Source organism: Mesoplodon mirus (assembly GCF_964341445.2).
Source record: "Mesoplodon mirus genome assembly, chromosome: 1".
NCBI lineage: Eukaryota > Metazoa > Chordata > Mammalia > Artiodactyla > Ziphiidae > Mesoplodon > Mesoplodon mirus.
In genome coordinates, this window is record NC_138976.1 from 45,130,790 (window position 1) to 45,152,118 (window position 21,329).

The window sequence follows — 21,329 nt, forward strand, 5'->3', positions numbered from 1 at the left end:
CATCTCTCTCCCATCTCTCAAGAGCAAACTGGCCAGTTCAGGGCACACAGCCAGCCAGGTTGTTCAGGCTAACACCCAGGGCTGCTGTGGGCGATGGGCGCTGCAGAGAGAGGGCAGGAAAGATGTGTGAGATGCAAACAGGGGCAGCAGTGCACATGCAAAGTTCAGAGAGGTCAGGCTCTTGGGGTGAAGCTGGAATAGAGTTGGGACAAACATCCCAGAAGAAGTAGCAGAACAGAATTATCAGGAAGCTTTGTATAGAATGATATGCAGGATAGTGAGAATGAACTAACTTGTCTGTGAAAAAAAATAGCTCATGCCTGGCTTTTATCCCTTAACTACAAAGTTTTGATATTTTTGTTAATATATTTTAAAATATTTAGATAATTTTCCAGTACACTTATTTATAGTAAATAGTTCTTTGACTTTTGTTCTTAAATGTCATGAAATATTTTCCTTAGGACACACATTTTTGAAATATAACTTGTCTCTAAAGTAAGATGTATTTCAACACTTAATAGAAGAGAAAATTTTATATTTGTGAAGAATTTTCTGCTTAAGAGCTTTGTGTCTACACATACTAAATCTGAACAACCAACTCAAGATATATAATGTTTTGGGAAATGTGGTTTCAAAATTGATGTATGACTATTGGCCAGTTTCAATCTAATGACAAATAGAATCTGAATCTGGAAAAAAGAATTGTGTAGAATTCAATTTCTAAGCCAGACACGGTGACTCACTGATTCTAGGAACCAGCAAGGTTCCTACCTGTCACCTAGTCCTCTGTTGTATTGTTAAGAACATTATTGATCAAAAAATTATGTAATTTTTCTCAAGATCACAAACCTCGTTTTGTTGTTGTTCTTGATGTCTTTTAGTATCAAGAATTTCTTGTGTTCTTGTGCATATGTCCTGGAAATATTCACTATAATGTAAATTAGAGAAAATTTAAGCTAGGGCTTATAGACTGTTAACCCAGAAAAACTGGATCCAACCCTTGGGACTCATCCATGAGTTTATCAACAGGATCTGGTTGCAGAACCAATACCAGGAGCAAAAGAGGATATGTCACTACAGACCCCAAAGAACAACTCTAGGTATGAAGTTTGACAGCTTAGATGAAATGGACCAATTCCAAAAAACCCACAAATTACCAAAACTCACCCAATAAGAAATACATAATGTGAGTAGTTTTACAATTATTTAAGATACTAGGTTTAAAATCTTCCAGAAAGGAAATCTTCTGCCTACTTGGTGCCATTGCTGTTGCTGCCAGAACCCCTTTTCTTGCTCTTCAGGCCTTAACTAGGAGCTTCTAAGTCTGTGCTGATGCCCAGGTATCTCTGAGTTCTGTCCAGGGGACACAAAGGGGAAAATGTGGTGAACTCAACACTGGTTCACTGATTCTTTGAATGCTTGTCTTTGTTTCCAATCTGCCTGCTACTGTTTACTTTCCAGAGACCTTAAATGGCTGCTGCACATATTCTATCCAGGTTTTATAGCTGCATTCAAGGCGAGAGACAGGGTGGGGTGCAATTAGTCCATCCTGCCCGAACTGAAACTTTAAAGTCAACTTTTTTTTTTTTTTTGCGGTACGCGGGCCTCTCACTGCCATGGCCTCTCCCATTGTGGAGCGCAGGCCCAGCAGCCACGGCTCACGGGCCCAGCCGCTCCACGGCACGTGGGATCCTCCCGGACCGGGGCACGAACCCGCGTCCCCTGCATCGGCAGGCGGACTCTCAACCACTGCACCACCAGGGAAGCCCTAAAGTCAACTTTTAATAATTCCTTGTCTACTGGGTAAAAATGCAGATAGGCTACATAATTTACTTGGGAAACATTGAGGGAATGTCTTTCTTATTTCCGTGTTCCATCGCTGTATATCCCTAAGTACAAATGTGGACTGAGCTGGTGATTTGTTTTTCTTTCAAAAGTATTCAGGTAATAGACTGCCTGCAAACAAAGTGTCAAATGAAATGCATATATTTTTTTTAACATCTTTTTTGGAGTATAATTGCTTTACAATGGTGTGTTAGTTTCTGCTTTATAACAAGGTGAATCAGCTATACATATACTTATATCCCCATATCTCCTCCCTCTTTCATCTCCCTCCCACCCTCCCTACCCCACCCCTCTAGGTGGTCACAAAGTACTGAGCTGATCTCCCTGTGCTATGCTGCTGCTTCCCACTAGCTATCTATTTTACATTTGGTAGTGTATATATGTCCATGCCACTCTCTCACTTCGTCCCAGCTTACCCGTCCCCCTCCCTGTGTCCTCAAGTCCATTCTCTACGTCTGCGTCTTTATTCCTGTCCTGCCCCTAGGTTCTTCAGAACCTTTTTTTTTTTTTAGATTCCATATATATGTGTTAGCATATGGTATTTGTTTTTCTCTTTCTGACTTACTTTGCTCTGTATGACAGACTCTGGGTCCATCCACCTCACTAGAAATAACTCAATTTCATTTCTTTTTATGGCTGAGTAATATTCCATTGTATATGTGTGCCACATCTTCTTATCCATTCATCTGTCGATGGGCACTTAGGTTGCTTCCACGTCCTGGCTATTGTAAATAGAGCTGCAATGACGAAGTGCATATTTTGAATGTTTGGTTTTCAGAGTCCTAGCTTTCCGTGCAGGAATGTTGCTATGTAATACATACTGACTCTTCTCACTTCAAACCTATAGCTTTTTTAGCCTTGTCCCCATGACCATGGAATGTAGCCCAATGTGTATACATGCAGAGACACACATCAAGAGGACAAAAATTACATGTCCTATAGGATCTATATAACCACACAAATTATACTAGCATGTAAAGGTTTTAAAAAGTTATACACTATGATTCAGAGGTATGGAAATGTAACATTATTTCCCCATGACTGAATTCCACTTTCTGTGAGCCCCTATCTCCTCTGGGGGTGAAAAGTTAATCTTGCCACTTCAGGGTAATTCAGCATCTGCCTGTTTAGTATTTGACCTCTTTCAGCAAATTATTCAGTGAATTCATAATTTAAACATAGTCACTTGAAAGTGCGTACCCTATGTTGGAGTATTTCTTTTCCTCCTTCCCCAAAATGGCATCATGAGGCAGGGGAAGCTTACTTACCATCCACCATGACCACGAGGGTGACATCTCTCTCATGCACAATCCTGAGTCCTGAAGGACTCGTGTGTCTCATGTGATTTGGCCTCTGGTTGCTGGCATCTTTCCCTACTGCATGCTCTCTGGATGTAATTGGTCTCACTTGGCCTTTGTGCGTTGGCATGTGCTGCTAAGACCTGTGGCTCCTGCCATGGTCTCGACCTTCAAGGCTATAAACTCTGCCCTCTTGTGGTCCCCACTCCATCCATGTCTCTTTCACTGGTTGCATCTCAGCACTTCTGTATTCACCACTGGGACAGGTAGAAACTGCTTAGCCTCTTCTGTGCCATGCTTCAGCCTCAGGGAAACTCGGTACGCTATCTAGAGGCTCACCCTCTGCTTGAACACACCGTGCTGCCATTTCTTCAGTGTGCTCCAAAGTTCCAAACAGAACACTTCCCCTAAACTCTGGGGTTTCCTTGTCTTGCCTCCACACCTCACTCTGTTCAGCCAAGCCTAGTGTGCTGAGGGGTGCTGAATTCCTTCTCATAGCTCCAGAAAGCATCTTAGCCTTAGTTATGTCCTCTCTGGATCTCTCCAAGCTCTCCACCTGCCACCCCTTCCCCACAACTAATATGGCTTCTGCCCTTGGATATAAGATTAATGTCCTAATGCAATAGCTTTTTTATACACAAGCTACAGCTGTCTCTCAAATGTAATGAAAAAGAAGTGCTATTATTTACAATAGCACGAACAAGTAAAAACATAAATTTCTTATAAATAAATGTGCAAGATCTATATAAATAAAACTATGAAATTTTACTGTGGAGTTACTGTAGAGTAGATAAACAGCTCAATAAATGGAGACGTCTCATGTTTCTGGTTAATATTAATGAAATCAATTTGTCACAAATTAATATAGACATTCAATAATGTTTCAAATCACAGTTTCAGTGAGGTTCTCTATGGCATTTAACAAGCCAATTCTAAGGCTCATTTGCAAAATAAAATGCTCAAGAGTAGCCAATAAATATGCAAAAAAGAACAATGAACAATGATGGGGTTTTTGTTCTATTAGCAAATCAAGGCCTATGAGCTATAGTAATTACAAAAGGACTCATGATAGACTCACATAATAATTAAGATAAAGTCAGGAATAGGAAAAGAATCAGTAGAACAGAAGAACAATCCCATTATTTATGGAAATATGGGTTATAAGAAAGATTGCATTTCATATTAGAGACAGAAAGATTCAAGGTATAATTTTGGGGTTGCCTTTTCACTTGGGAAAAAAAGGCTAAAGCCATACTTCACATCATACTTCACATCATGGGATTAATAACAAATGAATTCAAAAGCCCAATATATTTAACAACTTATAGAAGTTTAGATAAAAATTTAGGAATATTTATTTTTATTTTTCAGTAGTATGTTTATTTTTTTGGCCTTGTTAGAGGATTATACAATAAGCAAGAGATTTGCTATTAATCTGTTAAAATAGAGAAAGATAATTTTTTAAATTGTGATATTTCAAAAGCTGATCTTGGGCTCAATGGAAAAAATGTAGAATGGAAGTTATCATTTTGTCTCAACATGCTTAACTTTATGTTTATTCATTAATGAGCTATATACACTATGATAAAAATGCTAGGTTAAAAATACTAAATAATACTTATAGAATGAAAATTGAATGAGTATAGTCAATTCTGTATTCTTGTTTTTTTTATGAGATGATTCAGAGTGCAGTTCAGCCAACATATTCATTCATTCAACAGAAATTTTTTATAACCTTTTGATCTGTTCAGCCATTTCTCCCATCCCCTACCTCTAGCAATCACCAATCAGTTCTCTATCTATTGTGTATGTTTTTGTTTTTGATTTTGTTTTTTTAATTCCACATTTAAGAGAGATCGTATGTCTTTCTCTGATTTTTTTCACTTAACATAATGGACCTTGAGGTCCTTCCATGTTGTCACAAGTGACAAGATTTCATTCTTTTTAATGGCCAAATAATATTCCATTGGCAAGAGTTCATTCTTTTTTAATGGCCAAATAATATTCCATTGTGTATATATATACACCACACTTTCTTTATCCATGCATCCATTGATGAACACTTAGGTTGTTTCCATATCTTGGCAATTGTGAATAGTGTTTCAGTGAACATGGGGGTGCATATATCTTTTTGAGTTAGTGTTTTTGTTTTCTTTGGATATATACCCAGAAGTGGAATGCTGGATCATATGGTAGTTCTATTTTTAATTTTTTGAGGAATCTCCATACTGTTTTCCATAGTGGCTGCATCAGTTAACATTCTCACCAGAAGTGCATAAGGGTTCCCTTTTCTCCACATCCTTGGCAACACTTTCTTGTCTTTTTGATAATAGTCATTCTAACAAGTGTGAGGTGATATCTCATTTTGGTTTTGATTTGCATTTCCCTGATGATTAGTGATGTTGAGCATCTTTTCACGTGCCTGTTGACCATCTATATGTCTTCACTGGTAAAATGTCTGTTCAGATCTTCTGCCCATTTTTAAGTAGATTGTTTGGTTTTGTGCTATTGAGTTGTATGAATTCGTTATATATTTTTGGTATTAACCCCCGAGATATATGATTTTCAAATATTTTCTCTCATTAAGTAGGTCGCCTTTTTATTTTGTTGATGGTTTACTTTGCTGTGTAGAATCTTTTTAGTTTGATATAGTCCCATTTGTTTGTTTTTGCTTTTGTTGCTTTTACTTTTGGTGTCAGATTCAAAAAATTATTACCAAGACTTATATCAAAGAGCTTACATCCTATGCTTTCTTCTAGGAGTTTTATGGTTCTGTATTCAAGTCTTTAATCAATTTTGAGTTGATTTTTGTGTGAGGTGTAAAATAGTGGTCCAGTTTCATTGTTTTGCATGTGGCAAGAGAATTCCCAACAACATTTGTTGAAGAGACTAACACCATTTATTGAAGAGACTGTCCTTTCCCCATTGTATATTTTTGGGTCCTTTGTCATAAATTAGTTGACCATATATGGGTGGATTTATTTCTGGGCTGTCTCTTCTGTTCCATTGATCTATGTGTCTGTGTTTATGCCAATACCATATTGTTTTAATTATTATAGCTTTGTAATAGAGCTTTAAATCAGGGAGCATGATGCCTCCAGCTTTGTTCTTCTTTCTCAAGATTTTTTTGGCTCTTTGGGGTCTGTTGTGGCACGATACAAATTTTAGGATTAAACATTTTCTGTGAAAAACACCATTGGAATTTTGATAGGGATTTTATTGAATCTGTAGATTGCTTTGGGTAATATGGACATTTTAATAATATTAATTTTTCCAATCCATGAGCATGGAATATCTTTACATTTATATGTATCACCTTCAGTTTCTTTCCTTAACGTCATGTAGTTTACAGTATACAAGTCTTTCACCTCCTTGGTTAAATTTATTCCTAGGTATTTTATTCTTTTTGATGCAATTGTAAATGGGATTGTTTTCTTAATATCTATTTCTTTTTTTTTTTTAAGGGAACACTATTTATTTATTTATTTATTTATTTTTGGCTGTGTTGGGTCTTCGTTTCTGTGCAAGAGCTTTCTCTAGTTGTGGCAAGCGGGGACCACTCTTCATCGTGGTACATGGGCCTCTCACTGTTGTGGCCTCTCTTATTGTGGAGTGCAAGTTCCAGACGCACAGGCTCAGTATTTGTGGCTCACGGGCCTAGTTGTTCCGCGGCATGTGGGATCCTCCCAGACCAGGGCTTGAACCCGTGTCCCCTGCATTAGCAGGCAGATTCTCAACCACTGCGCCACCAGGGAAGCCCTTAATATCTATTTCTGATAGTTTGTTATTAGTGTATAGAAACACAGCAGCTTTTCACTGTTGAGTATGTTAGCTGTGGCTTGTCATAAATGGCCTTTATTATGTTGAAGTATGTTCTCTCTATACCCACTTTGTTGAGAGTTTTTATTATAAGTGGATGGTGAATTTTGTCAGATCCTTATTGTGCAACTATTGAGATGATCATATTATTTTTATCTTTTATTTTTTAAATGTGGTGTATCACATCAGAAGTATTTTTTATAATTATGGAGTCAAACAGGGTTTCCTAAGGAAAACATCAAACCCAGAAGTAACAAAGCAAAATGCTAACAAATTTGTACAAAACTTAAATGTTTGTACTAGAATATCTGGTTTGTTCACTGAGCAGAGTAGATTCTCAGTAAATATTTGTTGGATGAATGAGTATAAAAATGAATTATAAACAAATTAAAATACAAGCAAAATAATGGGAAGAATATTTGTCAAATATATAAAAAGTAGTAATATGCAAAATATATAAAGTATGATGCTACAAACCCAAAGATAAACAACTCAATAGAAAAATGTAAAAAAACACATAGCAGGAATAAAAATAAATGGCCAATAAATTCATAAACAGATGCTCAACATCATTAGTAACAAGAAAAATACAAATTAAAACAAGATATTTTTGTTTATTATTCTGAGAAAATTCTAAATATTGATAATATCCAGTTGCTGTGGATGAGGGTAACACTTCTGGTGGGAATGTATAAAACTGGTAGAGCCATTTGGGAGGGAAATTTGGCCATATCTTTCAAGATTAAAAATGCCTATCTCTTGTGATCCAATGTCACTTCTGTGAATCTATTGAAAGCAAAATTGATTCTGTAACAGGTATATGTGCAAGGATGTCCACTGCAGTATTGCTTATAACACTGAGAATTGGAAGCAATAAAAAGCCTAGAAACTTTGGCAAGGCTAAATAAATTATGTGGAGTACATGTAGTCATTTAAAGGAATGAAACAGACATATATTATTGACATCAAAGCGTTTTTTAGATATATAGTAGAGTTTTAAAAGCAAGTAAAATTCCACATATAAAATGATCCATTTATATGAAAATAAAAAGGTTATTTTATATGAATATGTAAGTGCACGGAAGAAGGACTAAAAAGATATATACTGACTGTGGTTACCACTGGGGAAGAGAATGAGGTAGAGAGAAGTGAGGTCCTCATGTTTTATTACATATAGTTATATTTTACTCAGATCTCTTACAGTGAGAATATATTCATGTATCACTTGGTAATAAAAAAGAGAAAATAAGAGGAAGCTTTATGCAAAAGTCAAGAAAGGAATAAAGATAGAGAGGAAGAAAAGGAATCAAAGTACATTAAGCATGTACAATAGAAATAGAGACCTAGATGAAAGAAAGCCCATTTAGTCTTCTAAAGAGGCTCTCTGCTTAATCCTGGCTGGTGCCTGTTTAGCCCACCAGAGTAGTTAAGATCTTATTCTTGCTCTATTTATCAGGTACTACGCTGCTGCCAAGTTCTGTGAAGGGACAGGGGTTCTTGGAAATGGCTTCTGCATGCAAATCAAGGTGGGGAAGACCCCCATCCTCTGTGTAACACATGGATTTGATTCAGCCATAAGAGCAATCTTGAGTCAAATTGCTGGCTGATGTCTTTTGTGCTCCCTCCCCTAAGTTACAGTGGTCTTTCGTGGAAGCCTGAGACGGCGTGTAATTTGTGTCTCTGGTAATATTTATGAAACTTCATGTTTATGTCGCATTCCTTAGCTTTTCCGTAGTCCTGGGAGCTAACCTAATGAATGGGTCCGTAGCTGCTGAATGATTTTGTCAATAGGGAGCATATATTCCTCTGTAGCATAGGCAGAGAATACCAGGAGCATAGACTTTGCTCTGGTGTCAGGAACAGGAGAACAGCCACAGGTCCATACCCATTCATGAGGACAGTTGATGCCTGACTCCCAATTCTGTTCTTCCAATTATTCCCTGTGCTGAGTATTATTAGTTCCGAAGACTGCCGTAACAAACTACCATACACTGGCTGGCTTAAAACAATAGAAATTTATTCTCCCACAGTTCTGGAGGCTTAGAAGTCAAAATCAAGATGTCAACAGGGCCATGCTCCCTCTGAAGGCTCTTCTAGCTCTTGCTGGTTGCTGGCCAGCCTTGGCATTCCTTCCTCAGCTTGTAGCTGCATCATCCCAGTGTCTGCCTCCACCTTCACATTGCCTTCTCCCTGTGTTTCTCTGTGTCTGTGTCCAAGTTTCCTTCTCCTTTCTCTTATAAAGGTATCAGTCATTGGATTTAGGGCTCACCCTAATGCAGTATGGCCTCATCTTAATTAATTACATCTTCAAAGACCCTGTTTCCAAATAGTGTCACATTCGGAGATTTCAGGTGGATATGAAATGTGGGGGGACACTACCCAGCTCACTGCACCGAGCACCCCAATTTAGATTTCCCACACCCTTCAGCATTCTTATTTACTTTTTGGGTGACCTTCATGCTTTTGTTTGGTGGCTCATTTTCCCTCCTTTGTGTATGTGTTCTTCTTTGCTGAACTTGACCATATGCTTCTGACAGTAAAGCTTCATACATTTTACTTCTCCAAACACCCATAGTCTCAGTAACCCCATCTCTAGACCTATTGGGGCAGCCTGTCCCATTGCCCTCATGTGTATATACATGCTCATCTAATCAGTTCCCCAGTATTTAGTTTGGAAGATTTCTTTACTTGGTCCATGGCTTACTACAAGGCTAGGCATGTGATCAGTTCATAATAAATGCTTGTTGACTAGAATCAAAATACTTTTTTAGGGAGCAGGCAGAAGAATTTAAACTGCTGTGTTCTTTAAAACAAAGCAAAACACACACATCTGAACAAAACGCATTGCATAATCAAGTACGTGACACTAAGTTCCCAATCGCTGTGGAATAGTCTTGGCTGGTTTTGCTCTTTCCAGTTTTCTTCTTTACAATGCTTCTGTCCAGCTTTGGGAGCAGGTTTCTTTTATTCTAGTCACAGCTCAGTACGGTTGGCCAACTTTCTCTTTTTCTCCCAGGTTCAACAATTTCATCCAAAATTTCCATTTTTAATCCTTCTTTCAAAGGATTAAAATATAATTTCCTATAATAATTTCCTATAATTAGTTTCCTATAAACTAATTTCCTATAAAAATTATTTCCTATAAATAATTTCCACATTGTGCTCTTTCTTTATTTTCCATCATGGATAGAAATAATGATAATAAAAGTAATGACAAAACCCCTTAATTTTATAATGTGCAATTCTAAATGATGTGTACATTTAATAAGCCACAGATTTCTAATTTTTAACCTTATCCTTATGATGTGGTTGGTGGTGACATTGATGTCATTTTGATTGGGTACAATGGTGGGCTTCGGGGAGGACCCAGCACTCCTTGTGGGAAGGAGGGAATGTGTCAGGGGTGGTGGAAAAAGCAGAGGAAAAGGAGCATCCTCCAGCAGAAGCCCTTATGTCACCGGGGAGATACTTTCAGGGCTTCCTTCTTCCTTCAGGAGTGCCCATATTGTTTCATAACGGACCATGTGATTCAAAACTACAAGTGTGTTGGCAGCATAAAAGTCTGAATGATAACCATGATGGGCCAAGAGATTCCATGCTTGGTCTGTCAGTACTAGAGGTGGTTCAAATGCGGGTCAACCAGGTTAGGAAAGCTCTATTCATATCTGTTTCCCTTTGTTTGGAAATACTTTATAATGCCTCATTTTTAGATGCAGTTTTGTAGTAAAAAAAAATCTCAGTACTAAGTTACATAAGTAATTGCATTAGGCTGTTATAATTATTATTATTATTATTACTAGTTGATTTATGCCAACCAGCATAACTCCTGAGGGGCCAGTTAGTTACACAACATCTGTAGCAAGCAGGCATCTGGATCTCTTGCCTTAAGTTATTTCATGTACTTTTGCTAACTTTTTTTTGGCTGAAACTCTCAGGTCACTGCACCCTAGTCCCAGGCAGCAAAGCTCTTCTTTAGAAGCAGGACTGCCAAATATCTCTTCCTATGTGCACCTATTTCCTGTGTATTCTATCCCCACTCCTTCCTGAAAAATGACAGTTCCCCTCTCACCCTTTGAACCAAGATATAGGACTTAGGTCAAGTTGAAGGGCTCTGCCTCATCCATGTCGGTTTCTTCTTCAACCTCTAGAGTAGTAATAACTCCTGTGGGTTTAGTGTGAAGGTCTCAGGCAGCCTTCTGAGTGCTCGGCATTATTAACTTGTGCCATTCTCATGGTGATCTCTGTAACAGGGCCCCTGGGTCAGACCCAACCTGCTGTCTGGTTTTGTATGGCCACAGCCTGGGAATAGTTTCCATATTTTTAAATGGTTGGAAGAAAAAAAGAAAAGATGATATTTTGTGCCATATGAGGAGTACATGAAATTCAGATTTCCGTGTTTTATTGGAACACATCATGCCATTTGTTTACATCTTGTCTGAGGTTGCTTTCACGCTACCACAACTGAGGGGAGTAGTTGAGATAGTGACCTTGAGACCTGCAAAGTGAAAAATATTTACTGTCTTACCCCTTATAGAGAAATTTTTTTTTTTTTTTTTTTTTTTTTTGTGGTACGTGGGCCTCTCACTGTTGTGGCCTCTCCCGCCGCGGAGCACAGGCTCCGGACGCGCAGGCTCAGCAGCCATGGCTCACAGGCCCAGCCGCTCCGCGGCATGTGGGATCTTCCCGGACCGGGGCACGAACCCGCGTCCCCTGCATCGGCAGGCAGACTCTCAACCACTGCGCCATCAGGGAAGCCCCTTATAGAGAAATTTTGCAGATCCCTACTTTAGGTGGCTGGTTGCACTATTATCCCCATCTTACAGATGAAGAAATGTAAGCTGAGAGTTTTAAGTTTGTCTGTAGCCATTTGTCCAAATGGTGAACTTGAGATTAAACATGTTGGATATCTAAGTCCCTGTTGGAGCTTCTCTTGAGCAGCATAGGCAGTCGGAGAATTCCAAGAACAAGTATTTGTGAGGGAGCTTCTCAGCACTCCAGTATCCTCTAACAGAGTTCTTAGAGTGTGACTTCATTCTGTGCACGTGTGTGTGTATGTGGGCAGGCCTGTGTGTATGATTAAAGCATAAGAGAGAGCAATAACAGGAGGAGGATGAATTAAATAAATATTTTTTTAAATCCCTGCTTTAGAAATAGAGGAGATGCGGTACCAGTGACATCTTGGAGGCTGCTGCTTGTCATTTCAGTAAAAGAGGGATGGAAGGATTATCCCTGCTGTTGATGATGATAGTAACAGTTGTTGCTGAATGATAATAATCACTTCCAGCTAGAAGAGAGCAGTCGTTAAGAGAGCAGTTCTCTGTGGCTGGCTTATTTGATCATATCCCAAGAGTTATAGTTCGGTAAATGAGTGAGTGAGTAATGCTTTGCCCTTTTGGCGCTGTCGTTTTGCACATGTGCAGAAAGAGTGTGTGCTCCTGAGCTGTTTCATCACGGAGCGCCGCTCATCAGCATCCCTGGGAGCACTGCTGCCCAACGGAGAGGTGGGGTGTGGTCCTCAGCTCTCACTCTAAAAGCCCTGGAAGGAGCTGGGAGGGACAGTGTTCATTTGGTTGGGAATAAAAAGGTGTCAGTTGTTCTGAACAGGCCAGGAACCCCTGACGCCTACTTGGAGTCCTTTGGAATGCAAGCCTCTTATTTGTGGGGTGTTAGGGGTCCTTTCTGCAACCAAACCCTTTGAAATATTTCTCCAGAGTCTGAAGGAGTCTGACAATTAGTCACTTTTTTTTTTTTTTTTTTTTTTTGCCCAAGAGAGTCCCAGAGGAGGGAGTTGTAAGAGAGACATATTCCAGGTGTGGGTATTGCCCTAACATCTGCCTGCCAGAGCCATGGGCTCTATGCCTTAACTACTGTTTGAAGGAGTTTGTGAAAGTTTTTCATAGCTGTCAGCCAGAATGTGTATGAGAAAGATCTTGAGTTTATGTGTATATTCCCAAAGTTATGTTTTTTGTTTTTTCTACTATTCTTTACGGTGATTGGAGGAAGACCACTGCATTTTAAGGAAAGCTGCTAAGGGATGTTTCACTAGCAAAAGCAAACACAAAAAAATGAGATTTGCTTTTACAAACGTTTGAGGATGGTTGTTGGTTAAAAATAGAAAGTCATTTTTTTCATTTTCACCAGGGAGCCTGCCTGCTCACCTAATCGTTTCTTATCCCCATCCCCATTTCTGGGCAAGGTTTCAAAGTGGAGATGAGGAAGTCTGTCTCTGCTTTATAAATGGCTATTCCTCTCCCCGTGTTCTCAATGTTAACAAACCACCCAAATGATAATACCCTGAGATCTGCTGATGCAAAAAGGGACCCCTAAGCTGCCCTGTGGTGACACTTGGCCTCCCCAGCCCTCGTCTGGCAGGTAGCAGAGGGCTGTGGGAGAGGAGCCCTGCCGTTTTCAGTGCAAATACATGCTCCTGGCATTTTAAAGTGGAGTTTTGCATTTTTTCCCTTCTCTGCTCCTCAGTGGTGTTCTCATTGTTAGCACTTACATGGCTGAGTAAATGCTTTTCAGCTGTTGACTTAAGTAAAATTCAGTCTTCTACATCTCTTCCCTCCCATTTCCAACCTCCCCTTTCCTTCTCTTCTTCTCGTAGGAGTGTTTACCTAAATGTGAGCTTTTGTTTGTTGGGATATTGTGCCATGTGCACGTACCAAGAGCCCACTGGATCTGTCCGAACACCTCTGGGGAGGTCAACGTGAACCCCGATGCTGTTCCCTCTTCCAAAGCAGGAACAGAGAAGTTAAGTGTCTTGCTCAAGGTCACTGTCTGAAGTCCCTTTTGAAGTTTGGGCACTCATACCCTGGGGGATTTGGGGTTGCCACCACCCCGTGTGCTTCTATCACTGATGCCAAAGCCTTAGTACTACAGGAGAAATGAACTATGGTGTTGCCAACCATGGGGTGACCATGCTGCCCAATCTAGTAAAGCCGCATAGTGGCTCTTCATGATGACACTGTCGGGGAAGGGCCCTGAGCAGAGTGTGGGCTTTATTGCCTGCGTGTTACCTCCATGCCAGGTGTTTCCTGCTCTGCAGATAGCTCCTTCATCAGACATTTCCAACTCTGATTCTGCGCCAAATGTTTGGCACAAGTAAGAGGCATCCTTTGCTTCCTTCCTCTGTCCCCGTAGCTTAAGAATAAAAAACATGGAAGCTTGAATGGCAGAGACACTGAGCTGCTAGGAGAAGGGGTAGGCTCATCTCCAAAAGGGGATTTCGGGGCTTCCCTGGTGGCACAATGGTTGAGAGTCCGCCTGCCGATGCAGGGGACACGGGTTCGTGCCCCGGTCCGGGAGGATCCCACATGCCGCAGAGCGGCTGGGCCCGTGAGCCATGGCCGCTGAGCCTGCGCGTCCGGTGCCTGTGATCTGCAACAGGAGAGGACACAACAGTGAGAGGCCCGCGTACCACAAAATTAAAAAAAGGTGAGGGGGGGGCGGATTTCGACCTTAGACTCATACCGGGGAGCACATGCCGGCTATCACCTGGAGCCTGGGAAAGCTCCTTTTCCAGAATTTACACAGCTGGTGTTTTGACCCCAAACCACTGCCAACACCCATGGGGGGTTGTTTAATGATTAAAAATTTTAAATAGTTGTATTTCTCCCCTTGTTTAGTTTTCTAGAAGGTAGTAAAGAGAATTGCACTTACATTTGTGGATTTGGTTGCGTGGAGATGAGAAAAAGGGAATGGGTGGGGGTGGTCTTCCCTTATCCCTTAAATCCTTTATTCTCCTCCATAGCATTTATGACCTTCAATATCCTATATATTTTGCTTATTTATTTTGATTTTATACCTGTTTACCCCACTAGAATGTGTCCTCCCTGAAGACAGAATTGCTTGTATTTATATCTAAACCTGGGCCTGATACCTAATAGGTACTCAGAATTTTTGTTGATTGAATTCATTAATCCTTCCACTAGACGTAGCTATTTGAACCAACTCCAGAGTCCCTGAATTTGTTCCAGATATTTAAGGGCGGAGGCTGAATTGTAGGACCTGAGATTTTCAAAATATAAATCCTAGAAATTGCTATAGTGATTCAGACGGTAGACCTTCTAGACTAGTATTTTGATGGGATGAATGTTATGGCAACACCTGGCTGTTCGCCTTGACATCTGCCTCAGAGGTTGGGTGGGCATCATCATTCATTCATTCAGCCAGACAGGCAGAGAGTCGATCTTTTATCAATAATTAGCTCTGGGGATAGAAAGCTGAACAAGATATATAGGCCCATTCCCTCATAAATCTTGTCATCTATAACTAGATCAACATTTTGGGGGGAAATTATTTATCTTTTCAGCCTCTTCCAACCCTCTGAAGAAGCATTCCTTAGTGTCAGTGATGCTGGATCAATATGAGACAACAGTAGGGGTATGTATGATGGTGGAAGAAAATGGGTAGAAAAGTTCAGACTTGAAAAGTGCTGCCTCCTGATTTTTCTGCTACCTGCTTGCATCCCTTCTCTGATAAGGGGTCTAGTGGAGTACCTTGTATTAGTTTCTTCCATGATCACATCCTAGCAAATGGCAAGATGCTTAGTGACTTTTTTCTGTATGGCTTAGCAATAGCATATATGAAAAGAATTCCAGCTGTTGGTCTTCTGTAGATTCAGAGGGAGTCAACATTGAGATGAGGCTGTTGAGGGTGAGCAACAATTATGTCCAAAGCGAGGCCAGTGATGGTCCCCTCACTTGAGCAGCTCTGGCAACCCCTGGAGCCCTGTGCTTGAGGAAACAGAGGAGGGAAGAATACACCCAGGGTGAGGGCACTCAAAACTGTTTCATATGAGGAACAGTTAAAAGAACTGGGGATGTTTATTTTAGAGAAGACTCAGAAGAACCATAAGTTCTGTCTTCAAATGGCGGAAGGGCTCTCCATGTGGGAGAAGCATTAGATCATTCTGGAGCCTCAGGTCTTGGAACAAGGATGGCTGGGTGATAGGGCTTCCTACAGTCAGGGTATTGAAAGGTGGCCGCCTGGGGAGCCACCTCTGAGCCTCACTGCTTAATCCCTTAGGAGGAATGCAAGTCCTAATTTGTATCCTATCCGATGAGCCCAGATTCCTATTGAAGCCAGCCTAGGGCATGGCAAGCAGATATGCTGACCAGGTAGAAGAGAAAATGACAGCTCTCATTTGGGTCTGCCTTCTGTGATCCTCCTTTCCTCTGTTTGCCTTCGGTCAGCTGATTTTATTCCCCAAAATTCAAATATTCGGAGTCTCTATTAAAATATATATATTTAATAATATATGAAATAGTTAATGATACATGGAATAAAAATACATGCATTTAATGATATATATAATATACATTATTATTATATATAATATATATATATATTATGTACATGATAGAGTTGCTTGTATTGTAATGTGGGAACAACCTGAATGATGATTAAAAAAGAACAGTTGAGTAAATTCTAATGTATTATATGAACCATTATGCAGTTATTATGGACAATGAGTTAGATCTGTATCTACTGCCCTAGATGGATGGGCAGGCTAGAGAGTTAAATGAGAAAAGCAAGAAAAACATATTCAATACATAGTATGAACTTGTTTTGTGAGAATAAATTATATTTTAAATATTACATATATAATCATGTTGGCATATAGTTTGTGTGAGGATGGCAAAAGTGGGGAAGCATAGAGATGAAGTGGTTGTTAACAGTGGTTGGAGAGTTTTGGGTGGGGTGGGGACCTGAGGGACAGAAGGGGCAGGAATAGAGACAAAGTGAAGGAAAGTGAGAGGGGGCGGCTCATCCATCTGTCTGTCTATCAATATCCATCTATCTACCTATCTATCATCTATCTATCATCTGTCTATCTAGCTTCATTGGTTGTGCTTAAACATGCCTTAATTTTGAGGACTTTAATAAAAGAAAGGAGAAAGAAAGAAAGGAGAAAAAGTCTTTCTCTTTTATGCTATTTTCTTTTTTTTTACTCTGTTGCTCTTATAAAAACTGTCTCAACGTTTCTATTAAGGACACTCCAGAGGTTTTATAATAAAAAAAAAACTATTAGTTTTCATTCTTTTGAGATGATGATTTAAACAGTTGAAAGAAATCTGGGGAACGTATAAAGATAAAATATTTTGAATCAAAATTGAGTTTCAGGATATCGTGAAAGATGAATGACTTAAGAATCATTTGTATTTTTCTTCATTGTTTCTTTGCTGTATAAGAGGTGTCCATTTTCTCCTAGTGCTCCAGAAAAATGTTCCCTTTCTTAAATCTAGGGAACACAGGGTCAGGTTAGGAGCACCCAACTCAGTTAAGAAATTTGCTAGTTTCTGGTGGGGAAGTGGAGCATTAAGTGGAGGGTTCTGACATCTGTGTGTGTGTGTGTGTATTTTTGATCAGTTTTTCTCTGGTGAAGTATCCAGTAAGATGCTGCTATGTTTTTCTGGGATTTGTATACTTTCTTTCAAACTATTTTAAATAATTGTTTTCCATATTAAATTATCCTCATTATACATTCATTTTTGATGCCGATAGTTCTTTCTACATAAAGGATTTGTCTACATACAGAATAGCCCCATATGTTGTAGAATTGGCTGGTGATTTAACCCCTGCTGATTATGAAAGAAGATTTGAGACAGAATAGGGTGCTGTTTCATATTCACATTTGGATGTAGTCTCAGAGCTGATCCCAAGCAGCCATACTGATACAGAGACAAATAATGAGCGGGTATGTCAGATCCATAGAAATAATCATACTAACCATCGTATTTCTTTGATTTTAAGATGCTCATTTTATTTACTAACTGAAATCTGAATGCATCTTACTGCACTTGTGTGCATTTATTAGATTAATATTGCAAGTCAACAGTGGTCTTATAATTAAAAGAAACCCTATAGAATCCCCTTGGCTGGCTATTGAGTTCTGGAAGTTTTAATGCAATTAGAACATTCCGGAATCAATGAACCTCAACCAGAATTTCAGCCTGCATAGTGCTATCCTGATTTAGACAAAGCAGGAAGTTATAAAAGTGTTTCTTTTCATGCAAGCAACTGCCTCATTGATAGATAACACTAAAATAATCCTAAAATTATATGAAGTAGGATCTGTGCATGGCGACTCCATTTTTAAAATCCTGATTTTAGGGCAACGGCACCATCACTTTGGGAAATCTAGTCATGTGCAGTGACATTTTTCCACCTCACAGGCTAAAAAAATATTTCACTAGGCCAAAAACCTGAGTGGTACTTATGAACAATTTGTCTGTCAGAAGAGAGTGGGAAGAATGGAAGAGAAAATGTTATTTGAATCTGTGACCTGGAGAGAAGGAAAGAGCCATGACATGGAAAGCTGTGCTGACTGACTAGATTGCCTGTATCCTGAGTTTGCTTTAGGTGTCTTGTCAAGCATTTCCATTGAGTTTTGTTGTCACTGTTGCTTCCTTTTCTTGGGCATAATATCTGTTCTTTCAGAAAATCCCCCTGCCCCTCCCCCCAGGCTAGGCTGGAAGGCTTCATGGCTGACTCTCCTGTGTGTGTTTGAGTCCATGGTCTTTTGCTGCTTTTCTCATGCTTTTTCTTTATGACGTTTCAGCTCATCCACCATACACCATGTGCTTTAGAGTGAAATTCTACCCACACGAACCCTTGAAGATTAAAGAAGAGCTCACCAGGTATTTTTTTGTTTGTTTATTTGTATGTTTAACGTGCCCCTTGAAGCAGCCAGGGCCTCTGAGTTTTACTCTTGTCTAGAGCGGAGTGTCTCCACCAAGCAGGCGCTCAGCTCAGCATTTGGCTTGGAATGTTTCTCTTACACTTAATTGTCTTGGGACTTTTCAAACCGTTGTCATTGGGACTGTAATTAACTGCACAAAAAAGCAGTGGGTTTAAGGAGGAGGTGCTCTCTGAAAACACCTGACAGTGGGATGCTAAAAATAAATAGAAGATGACTGCATTTAGGATATGGGCAAATTCATAGCTAGTGCAGCCCCTGGGACCTGTCTTTTGGATCTAAGCTTTTCTGAAGGGAAAAGATCCCTTGACAGAATGATGAACTTTCTTGTCATCCCACATTCCGCTTGCTAAATGACCGACCGCGGAGCCGGCTTCCCTCTCCTTGTAGACTCTTCTCAGCCCAACTCTCTGCATTTTTCTGGTCCTTGGGCCAGGGCCACATGCAAATAGTCCACCTTCTGGGTGTTTGGCTTCCGTGAACAGCCTTGGCCAATGCCACTGAGCAGGGTCCCGAGAGGGCCAACTCGGTGGATGGAGAAGAGCCCATGTGTGCTTAGCTCTTAATGAGCCTCTGATCTGGTGACCGAAAAATGTCATTGTGTCTGGTCATCTCTCAGAATAATCTGCGTGGGTCCGAATGCAGCAGAGAAGCAAAGGCAGTTGACTCTGATCATCACGTGCAGAGTCACGTGCTGGGTTCTAGGGTATTGTGCTCTCTCATTATCCACGAGGGTCTGGTAAAGCTCCACCATAGTGACACAAGGTGATGTTGGAAGGGAGCCATTCTCTGTTAGTAATTTGTGCACAGCTGTTGGTGGAGGTTTGTGCTTGGGGACGGGGCAGGGTATGCGTGGGAAAGGAGGTGATGGACATTGTAAGTAGTGGTTGGTGTTTTGCAATCTGGCCTGCTTTTTTTTTTTTTTTTTTTAATTAAGGTAAAATTTACCTAACATAAATTTTTTTCACCATTTCAAAGTGTACAATTCTGTAGCATTAAGTACATTCACAATGTAAGGCAACCATCACCATTATCTAGTTCCAGAACATTTCTTATCACCCCAAAAAGAAAGCCTATACCCATTAGCAGTCACTATCCACTCTCCCATCCCCCAGACCCTGGAAACCACTCATCTACTTTCTATCTCTATGGATTTCCCTGTTTTAGACATTTCATATAAATGGAATCAAATGGTATGTGGCTTCGGCCTGCTTTTGGCTTGAAAAATTTATTCATTTATTTGTTAAGTACTTCCTCAGTTCCTGCTGTCTGCAAGGGCTATATGAGCCACCTAAATAAGTAAATAAAGATATTTGTCCTACCCTCTGGGTGCTAACACTGTAATTAGGAAGATCAAATCAAATACTAATGCCAGGCATTATTTCATCAGGGGCCAAAATAGCTCACTTTTGTCACTTGTTTTCTTTAAAATCTTGTCCAGAGGATAAAAATTGAATATGTGTCACAATATAAATTAAGGATGGGTCTTTTGTTGGTGATGTTGAGAAAAGTCCCATTTGAAAGTAAAAGGGTACAAAGTTTTAGTTAAATCCCTCTCAATTAAATTTGCTAGCACTTCCCTGCATTTGTCTGAATAACTAAGGTATGAATTGTGCGACATTGCAAACATTTTTATGTCTCCAAAGGAAATTAAGACAATACAGGTAGAAATGGGCTTTTCTGAGTCAGCACAGTCCTTAGAGTTCAAAAGGAATCTACAAACTATGGAATGACTCAGGTACTTATGATTTAAACCCTATCTTGAAAGAATTTGGTTTTTATTGTTTGATAAGCTATTTTATCATAAGATTAATCTAAAATTTAAGAATTTAATAAATGAGAAGCTAAGATCACATTCATGACCAGGCTAAGGGGTAAAGAAACATTGAGAAAAAAGCAGTTTTAAAAGAGCAAAACAACAAAAATACTCACCAAAAAGGATATTTGAAATCATTTTTTTAAGCCTTTTATCTCTCCATTTACACAGTCACCTTACAGTCCTTTAGATTTCTGAGGCATTTGTAAATGCTATATATAATTGAATGTAGTAAAAGCATGTTGGTTTTAAATTTTTTAGTAAGAACCACCTTTAAATTCATGTTAGATAGAGAAGCATATCATTAATGTTGGCATAATAATGTATGCTCCAGATCCTCTTGTGTTTTTGTTGCTTAATTCTTTCATGCAGGGAGGGGTGAGACTGAAGGAAAATGCATTATTATTATTATTATTTTGGTGGCTATTATATTTAAAAATGAGTATCTGAACCTGAAGCCATTTGTAAGGCTCAGTGGATTATGTGGAATCCATAATAATCCATGATTATCTCTAGAGTTCACTAATATGAGCAAGGACCCCAACTCAGCTGTTGTGAAAGCGGATTTTCTTTTCTCAGGAAGCTTTTGTCAAACTCAATTTCTGAGTTATGGGATCAGAACCCAAATGTCTTATTCATCAGTAAGTATTTATTTGAAACTATTTTCCACTACTAAACTCACCAAAACGTGGAAAGGAATGCTCTTTGTTCAATGCATACGTGCAGCACGTAGAAAAGCAACTTGATGGCATTTAGCCAGGTAGTTTACATTCTTTAAGAAAGGAAAGATTTTATCATCTCAAGTATTTGTGTGACCTTGGTCTTGTGAATGATCTAGGGCCATGGT

General features: G+C 39.6%; 1 protein-coding gene across 1 annotated transcript in view; it reads left to right on the top strand.

Annotated features, from left to right (window-relative positions):
- FRMD3 (FERM domain containing 3) overlaps nucleotides 1–21,329 on the top strand; it is a 309,465-nt gene that overhangs the window by 184,442 nt on the left and 103,694 nt on the right. The window contains exon 4 of the mRNA XM_082611517.1: nucleotides 18,529–18,607. Within this exon, the coding sequence (XP_082467643.1) occupies nucleotides 18,529–18,607 (79 nt within the window). The remainder of the gene's footprint in view (nucleotides 1–18,528; nucleotides 18,608–21,329) is intronic.